This window comes from Trachymyrmex cornetzi, unplaced genomic scaffold (genome assembly GCF_001594075.2).
Source record: "Trachymyrmex cornetzi isolate Tcor2-1 unplaced genomic scaffold, Tcor1.1 scaffold133, whole genome shotgun sequence".
Classification (NCBI taxonomy): Eukaryota; Metazoa; Arthropoda; class Insecta; order Hymenoptera; family Formicidae; genus Trachymyrmex; species Trachymyrmex cornetzi.
Genome location: NW_017295906.1, coordinates 500665 through 510497, shown reverse-complemented (window position 1 = coordinate 510497; position 9833 = coordinate 500665). Strand labels below are relative to the sequence as shown.

General features: G+C 28.0%; 1 protein-coding gene across 2 annotated transcripts; it reads right to left on the bottom strand.

Moving 5' to 3' along the window:
* Positions 1-97: 97 nt before the first annotated feature.
* LOC108770765 (uncharacterized) lies at positions 98-7837 on the bottom strand. Of its 2 annotated transcripts, none has more exons than XM_018522472.1 (9): positions 7787-7837; positions 5324-5529; positions 3888-4145; positions 3674-3769; positions 2672-2779; positions 1554-1643; positions 1122-1366; positions 853-1012; positions 98-606 (listed from the first exon to the last, which is right to left on the bottom strand). In XM_018522472.1, exons 2-9 carry the CDS (start codon positions 5526-5528, stop codon positions 479-481), a joined length of 1290 nt encoding a protein of 429 aa, XP_018377974.1. In that variant the 5' UTR covers position 5529; positions 7787-7837; the 3' UTR covers positions 98-478. The 2 variants fall into 2 exon arrangements, with proteins under 2 accessions (XP_018377974.1, XP_018377975.1); XM_018522473.1 differs by lacking the exon at positions 7787-7837 and adding an exon at positions 7399-7442.
* Positions 7838-9833: the final 1996 nt, after the last annotated feature.

The window sequence follows — 9833 nt, the reverse complement described above, 5'->3', positions numbered from 1 at the left end:
TCGATCGATAAAATATCCAATATGTATTCTGATAAAAATTTAGTAACATTAATGTTATAGGTATTTTATTGATCAAAAGATATTTAAAGTATGTGTTTCATTTAGGGTATCTTTAATTAAATTTCGATTAACATAATCAATAATTAATTATGTAAAAATTTCACTAGAAAACACACGCTTACACGGCCCTCGGCTGAGTACAGATGTGTGTAGTGTTGTGTTGACGATAATGGAAAATTGGAACGCAACTAGTATCGCTGTGTGCACGAAAGTATCTAGGGATATTGGAAACACTCATAATATACATATATGTTGTATGTGTGTATTATATTTGTAAAAGAGATCGAAGGCACTTAATTATTCTTTGCTCAAAAGGCTCTACGGAAAATAACATAGAACTTGAATAGAAGTACGAAAAGTAGCACTTATTCTGCTTGTAAAAAGAAAGAAAAATAAAATAAAGTATAATATACATATATCAATGATTCATTTCTTTTTGCAGTTCTTTTACTCTATTCAAGCGTTCTTTTGCATGGGCTAACCATACTTTAATAGGGTTTGTAAGTTCATCGTCTGTTGCATTTGGATGTGAATGTCGTAATACACCTGAAAAAAATTTTTTTTTATTAAACCATTATTTCTTAATTAGAACAAATATCTCTACGTGATTTTTAAGAAGTGACAATTTATTGTATACTTTATTTGTAACACATATATACGAAAGTTAACTAAAAAATATTTATAATTATAAACGTATATTGGAATAAACACTAGATATTTATAAATATCTTAATTTGTAAAAAAATAATATTATTTAATAAATATAAAGATTGTTTTTAAAATTTTACTTACTCATCATTACTTTGCATATCTCCAGTGCTGAGAAAACTAGTTTCTTTTTCGCTCCATACCAACTATATTCTAATGCCAGTTTGTTTGATAATATAACTTTTATCAATCGTATGCAAGATGATCTAACATGTCCACACGTTTTACGATTCAATTGTTTAATCTACAATTATTAAAAATTAGAATTATTTTTTTAATTTATTGAGTAGATCACAAATTGTTATCTTTCATTTTTTCGAAGATACTTTGTAATATTGAAGTACAAATACTACCATCTGATTTCGATATTTTGGATCATCTTTTAATTTTCTCTCCATTATTTTTAAATCATTTTCATCTTTCAGTGGTAAATCAGCAAAAACATCTATATTTTCTTCGTTTTCTACTATATTCTTCGAAATTGCAAGCTTTTGGAAAACAGTCATTTGAAATATGTTCATATCATTTGCTATTACTTTTAAAGTTTTTTCTATATTTATTAGTTTCCGTATGACAAAACATTGAAAATTGTCAAGTTCTGTAAAACATTAAAAACAATTTATTTGTAAATTTGATATTTTCTTTTATCCAATAAAATATTAAATTAAAGATCTTTAAAAAATTCGACAGATTAAGAAAAATATTATGCAAAATTAAATAAAAATAATACAGTGAATATATATATATATATATATATATACACACATATAATTGCATATACTAACTTTGTTCGAAACTTGGCATTGCTAATGACTCACTATTATCATCTTCGTTTTTTTCTTCAACGGTAGAGAAATTTTTATCACATTGTCGATCTGAAAGTTAAAAAACAATATTATCATTATTATTTCATTATAATTTTAACATTGATTTAGTTACATACACAATAATTATATAGTTATCTATCTAGTCAGAAATAGTTCATCGAAAAAAAAAACGTCGTTTCGATGTCGGAAATAAAAGTCAAAAATGTTTTTTTATTTCTGTTAATTTTAATTGATTTTTTACTCTAATTTCGATTAATTTTCAAGTTAAAAATATATTCTTGAATCGATTTTTCAAAATGATATTGACATCTTTTCAACATAGAGAGAGAGAGAGAGAGAGAGAGAGAGAGAGAGTTTAAAAAACAATTCTTTTTAAGTCTCTGAATTATGAAATGTGTTCTTCTTCTATCCTATTTGCAAAATATTTATCATAATTATTTAAATTACAGCTAAAATATTGAGAAAATCGCAATATAAGGAATAATTTTTTAACTTGACAATTTTTTGGACTTGACAACAGTAACTAACCATCAACATGACCATACAGATTTCGTACGTGTTGAACTGATCAATTAATGATTAATTGTGAGACAATTGGATGCCACTCTAAAGAAAACAGGTCGTGAAAATTTGATGAAAAAGTAATGGAAATTGTAACTCGTTACTTTTTGAATAACAGTAACGATAACAAGTTACTTTTTAAAATCAGTGACAAGTAATGTTAACGAGTCATATCTCAGAAAAAAAACAGTAATAGTTACTTTTATAAAGTAACTTTCTTAACCCTGTCGAAAATTAAATTTCGACACAAGTTTTAACAACTTTACGATCTTAATGTCGACATCGACACAACATTGTTAATCGAAGAACTCTTTCTGGCTGTATGTCTATATAAAGTAGTGAATTATTTCATCTTTATATTTAACATTTAGCTATTCTTTTATATATGAATAAAAATATTAAAAAAACCATAATGCAAAATTATTTTAGAATAAATAACATTATGACTGTATAAGAAATAAATTCATTGTTAATCGTAAAATGGAAGGTAAAATAAAAATTGGTCGCGTACTAACCTTGTTTTTTATTTAAGTTTGAATTTGAGAGTGGATCCTTGTTATTATCATTATCATTATTTCCAGAATGGATGTCTTCTATGTCGACAAAGGATATACTTTGTGAAGCTAAAAGATGTTAACATTATTATATACAATTTTAAAATTGATCAATCCAAATGTATGTAATTATATATTTATATTTATATCAATGCTGTAAAATTAGAGAAAATTATTGAAAATGGAATGAAATAGAATATTAATATTTCGATAGTTCTGTTTTTGTCTTATATACATACCCGCCTCTTGTAAATTATAATCGCTATCGTACACTGTTACTGAATTCAATGTCTCATTTGCAGTCATTTTGCTTTTGTAATTGTGAAACAAAAAAATTCAATACTTTTCTATTACCTCAATATTGGTTATTCAGAAAATTTTAATGTCAAATTTAAATATTTTTCCTTGTTTGCTTATTTTTATCTTTCTTTGATATGTCATTATTACTTTACTTTATATTCAAATTCCATAAAAATAAAATACTCAAAAAAATTAAAAAGAATTATTTATTTATTATTTATCCTTTTAAAATTTACTTTGTAAAAAAGCTTTTCAATTGTAATAATATAAAGATTATAATATACGGGAAAAATTGATAGAAAATTTGTTATAAAATGTGTCAAAAATTAACTGTTCGCGCAATAATAATAATAGATATATATACATGTATTACATATAAAAGTGCAAGTATATCTACGTATTTATGTATGTACTTATGATATAAAGCATATAAAATATGTGTATCCGTGAATTATAATTTGTCTTTCTCCTTTTAATAAAAATATAGAATCACATATGAGATACAAACATATTTGATTCTTATAAATAGAAATAAATAGGCACATCTTTTATCTTATTTTACTCTTAATATGTAAGAGAGGATAAATCGTTGTCCTCGAGTGTATACATGTAATACAAATTAGTCTTACCACTGAAATTTATTTCAACAAAAATTATACGTACCTAATTCATCTTCTTTTTCTTTTTTTATGTTGCAATCATCTAACGTTATAATATTCTGTGTGCTTAGACATTCTGTATCGTGAATGCGATTCAAATCTGTAATGCATAAAATGATACTTTATTATTAAAACATTCTATCCCCTTTTTTAGTTTATTATTTCTATAATTAATACTCTTCTATTTTTTATTTCTATTAATGTTTTTGTGTTATTACCTTCTTGTGCGTTTTTTGCGATTTTCTGTTTTTTTGCAACTGACGTAGAGAGACATGTGGAACAACGTTTTTTTATAGAAAGTTTTAGACTTTTAATAGAATTGTCATCTGACAGTTCTTCATCACTATCACTGTCCAAGAGTTTAGCAGCTCTAATTTTTCTTGTTTTTTTAAGATACTCTTCTTTTTTGGTATTGGCACTTAAATTTGACAGTTTTTCAGTTTCTTTTAACTTTTGCTGTGCCACTGCATAATCAGCTACAACATAATAATATAATCCCGATAAAAACATGTATTATTTTCGTGTATTATTAAAGAATATACAAATATATTAATATTAAGTTAATGTTGCAGACAAAATGGCCATTTATTTTTAATTTTGAATGTAAATTTTCATTCGACATACTTTATACATATCCATTTTGTTAATCGAAATAGTCTCCATCCAATACTTTTCCTCCAACGTAATACAAGCGCATCAATGTCTTTTACATAAATTAGAAGAGCAAATTGAATGCACCTTTCACGTTCACTTTCTATTTGAAATATTTTTTCATATAAAAAGCTATTCAGATGCTTAAACAAGTGGCAATATATTGAAGAAAGATCAGGAGAGTAAAGAAGGTGAGGGGAATTTCGCGTTTGTATTCTAATAATTTCTTTTTACAGTTTTGCAAGATACGATCTAGCATTATCATGGAACAATAACATGCTGCATCAAGCTTGTTCACTTTCCTCATTTACCTTGAGGTGTCGGAAAACAGTTGAATAGTGAATATTGATTCTGCGTGCAATATCTTGAACTGATAAATGTGAGTCTACTTCAATCATATCTTTAAAAACATTATCATCAACTGATGGCCTAAATCCGCGAAGCAAATTGTCAAAGTTCGTATCACCAGATCGAAACTTTCGAACCAACATCTGATTTTAATCATTTACAGAGCCTTCCCCAGAAGGGTTTATGCTTTATATTTTCCCGGCCGCACTATGACTAAGTTTGAATTTATTTATCCGCAACAATATTATCCGCATTTTCTTACTTTCCTTATCGAAGAAATGACGATTTTTAACGATGTAAATACTGTGATAAAAATAAGATTATGCATGTGCGAATCTATTACGTGTGAGACATATACTTTATAAATCACTCATATATAATTATACTTGTATAAAAAAAGCCAAATTCGGAAAATTTTAATTATTAAAAACAACCATTTTATCTACAATAATTCGATATTATATGTACCGAAAAGTAACGATAAAGTATCTCAGAGAAGAATATAATAGGTCTGTTTTCTGTGACTGAACTAGTGTACACTTTTGGAATTTAAAGTGAGATAGATATACGTTTGATATTTGTTTAAAGCGAGAAAGAGCGTTCTAGAACAGTCTAGTGCAGGAACAGAAAACAGATCAAATGTAACATTGTTTACTATATATTCCATATATTTTTCGAATGGGATGTTTAATCCAAGTAGATTCCGGCTCTTCCATTAACTTCACCGCTTTGTCATATCGTTTGTAATTTGTAAAATTTGGCCAAACGGCTTTCATTACACATATATCCAACCAATTGTTTGGAATCATTTGAGGACCATCTTCAAATTCAACGACTGCGTAAAATCTTCCGTCGGCCATTCTGTTTAAATAAACATATAAATTATATTTTGGTATTTTTAGAGAAAATTATTGCATATCAGTCACATGGCAATTTGAAATACTTCCTAATAACATTTTTTAATAACTCTGATTTCAGATCCATGTGATTTTTCCCTGAGGCAGAAATGTGAAAAGTGAACAATTTTATCAATGAAGTTAATGGAGAAATTTTTCACTTTTCTTATTTCATTCTAAAAAGGAAAAATTGTATGGTTGATACCCTGAACGTACCAATCATGTAACACAAGTAAAAATTATGAATTTCAAGTGATATAAATTTCAAGAAGATGGATGAAGAACGCCGAATAGATTTTTTCTTCCAAGAATATATAGTATAACCATTGCGATAATTATTTATATTTTACGTCAAAATGTGGTCAGAATAAGATATAAAAATGTAAACGTGTGTAAATTATATCTTGTAAATTATAGATTTTTTGATAATTTAATACTTTTATATGCAAAATAACTATTAGAAGAATCATATTATGTAAAAAATACAATATAAATTAATGGCTCAATTGAAATAAATAAAAAACAGGTAATAACAAGGGTTACGAGCCAATTAAAATTAATAACGTTTAATATTTAAAACTAGATTAGTAAAAAGTACAAACGTTTCGACGCCGATCGGATCATTCTCAATGTTAATATAATAATATTACAATAAATGTCGGATTCTTATATTACAAAAACAGTGTTCTATATCTATACATTCCGTCATCTTGTTTGTTAATCCCATGCTTCTGTCTTTTTATATGGACCATTTCCAATATTAATCTCTTGTTGTAAGAGGATTCAATGTTCAAAATTTCAATATTATCCCACTTAAAATTGTGATTATGATCAATGCGATGGTTGAAAATCACCGATGGCGATTTAGATCTTCTATTAATATCGGAAGCGTGTTCCTGTAATCTTGTATTTAATTGTCTTTTTGTTTGACCTACGTAACTAGCATTGCAATTATTACAAGAGATCTTATAGACTACGTTTTGATTGCATAATGGATCCAAATCGTCTTTTCCTTTTTTTATGAAATTTTTAAGCGAATTTGGAATAGAATAATTTACAGTTGAACATATTAATAATTGGAGAGAATTTCTGAGATACGGATTTCACATAAGGGATTGTGAAAAACTTCTTAACTTTTTTGTTAACAGTTCTGTTAGTATTATTCATATAAAATTGAATTCTTTTTTGTATAGAGGAAAAGATACAGGTAAAAAATACATTTCCGTAGAATTATGTAAAAAAATAATAAAAATTCATTTTAAAAATGACAATATTATGTAAATGACCATGTTATATTGAAAAATTGATTTTTTCATTTATATTTTTTTTATCATTTATATTTATCCCTTTTTAGACTTTTTAGAAAATTAATTTTATCATTTATATTTATCCCTTTTTAGACCATACTTTTTTTTCGAAAACGCTTTTTTGGAGATAATTAACTGTATCACTTAAATAAAACACCTTTTATATTATTATATAAAAATTATATATTATATTTATATATACAATTTCGAAGTTATTCTTCATGGTAGAAGATGCAAGGTAAATTTGAAAAGTTTAATAGCCTAAAAAATTTAACTCTTATATTATTATATAAAAAGGATAATAATAGAGTTACAATTTCTTGAATATTCTCCGAATTTAACACCTTATATTTGCTATATAAGTTTACCCGCAGGTAGAATTGATCTGTACAATTCTCGAGTATAATCTGAGAGAAACGTGCAGAGCTCAACACAATACAGACACACACAGTTGCACACAGTTACATGACAAGCACACATAAATACATATCGTCGATTTTACATTCAAAACACTGTCCCCATCTTACTGTTTGTACTAGGCTTTGTAAAAGTGTGTGATGACTTTCAAGCGGTTCTACTGCTGAATATCGTTTGGTCGAATCAGTTTCTGGTTGAGGGACTGGAAGTCATTCAAAAAAACCTCAGAAAAAAAAAGAAAAGAATTCCACAAGTTAAACACATCGAGCTTATTTTATTCATATCAGCTCTAGTTAAAGAGTTGGCAGTCAGGCATCCTCTTAAGAAGAAGAAACTATTTTCACAAGTAAGAATAACCTCAAATTTGTATACGATACAGTTTTATCACAATTGTTAAATATATTTAACAAATATGATATAATTTATTTATACAAATATCTCCGATATTTTTAGATAATATAATATCGAATGTAATATTAAGTAAAAAAGAAGGAATACCTCTGACAAAGTCACGTTGTTTTTCTCGTAACTGCATAGAACAAACTCGCATGGATCGGAATTAGAATTACGTATCTAGATGGCGTTAGTTTACGCAATGTTCATTTCTATATTCTGAGTATATTCTGAAAATATACAATTCAGTATACCTATGCCTATAAATATCGGAGATATATTTGCATAAATTATATCATATTTGTGTTAATATATACAATATTGATGCACGCGCACTACATAATGAGAGATACTGCACACATACAAGATGCGATATTATAATACGAAGCCTTACAAAGAGCCGGGCCCCTATTCTCGAAAAGTATCGCATACGAAAAACTAGGGAAGTGCTATAATATACGTAACGCATACTATAGTATTTCTCTAATTTTCGTATGCGATACTTTTCGAGAATAGGGGCCCAAGTTCACTTTTTGGTAAATTTTACCTGTTAGGTAAATTTGGCAACAGCGTATGTGATTGGATAACCTTGCTATTTACTTTATAGGTAAAATTTACCAAAAGATGGAACAATCGGCCCAAATTAACTACGATCGCAGTATAAGAATCGGAGTTTATACGAGTACATCTCATATATGAAATATTATACTTACGTTGCTATTCAAACATTTTTCGTAAATAGGGGGTATATGCGAGGATAAGAGAGAGAGATAGAAAATCAGGATGCTCTCACTTTCATAATTCGTATATAATTCTACAGGGTGAATCAGAGTCGTTGAACCAACTTTTTACCCTATGAGAAAATTATCGACTGTACATGTTATAATCCAATTAGGAATGAAGTCGATAATTTTCTCATAGGGTAAAAAGCTGGTTCAACGCTGTGGTCTCAACTCCGATTCATCCCGGGTCACCTGGATGCTTTCCATTTGATGACACAAGTCGACACAAGTGTCGTTCTATCTTTGTCACTCTCTGAATGTCAACAAGGATAGAACGACGCTTGTGTCGACTTGTGTCATCAAATGGAAAGCACCCCTGTATACTTTGAACGCGCATGCGTAGTTATATGTGTGTGTGTGTGTACTACATATCAACTCACGGATCGCATGCATGGCGTATACAGGGTATCCCGACCTTTTTTGCCAATCACTTTTGTGTAGATAGAGCGGACTAAACTGAGTCGAAAAGTCCTCTACCATTTTGCAATTTTCGCAATAGTTAACAAGATATTAATTACTAAAAATTGATAAATATTGATCTTGAATAATTTTTTACTCAAAAATACCATCAACTTTTCAGAAAAACTGTAAGAGACAAAAATTATTTATTTTCTTCTCATAAAGTTCTGAGAATTTTTTCAGAATTTTTTAATACCGTATTTTCTCATGTTGGTAAAAATAAGAAAATGCAGTACTAAAAAGTTGATAAAAAATTCTGAAAAAATTCTCAGAACTTTATGAGAAGAAAATAAATAATTTTTGTCCCTTGCAGTTTTTCTATAAAGTTGATAGTATTTGAGTAAAAAATTATTCAAGATTAATATTTTGTAATTTTTAGTAATTAATATCTTGTTAACTAGTGCGAAAATTGCAAAATGGTAGAGGACTTTTCGACTCAGTTTAGTCCGCTCTATCTACACAAAAGTGATTGGCAAAAAAGGTCGGGACACCCTGTATATTAGGCCTGTTCTTTTTGACTGACTTTTTGCATCAGTTCATCTTTTTCCCTCTTCTTTCCTCCTGGATAATGCGTTTGAAAATAAATTTGGCCATTGTGCCAACAAAAGAAGTAAATATAAAACAAAAGAAGTAAATATATACATACATATAAGAATAAAATTATTTATTTATAAAATTGGCGAGTATTTTTTGTAAAAAGTGGGCGCAGTTCAGCCTTGTGTCCCTATAAAAAATCGTAAATTTTTTCTCTTCCCGAATTGTTTACAAATAATTCACAACACGTGAAAAACCGAGCCCGAGCTGGGGATGGGGACGGGTGAGGGAATTCAGGGAATTATTCAGACTAAAGCTTGAAACACAATAGACACAGGCAATAGGCACAGGCAACAGGGAATAACGAGCCGTCCAAT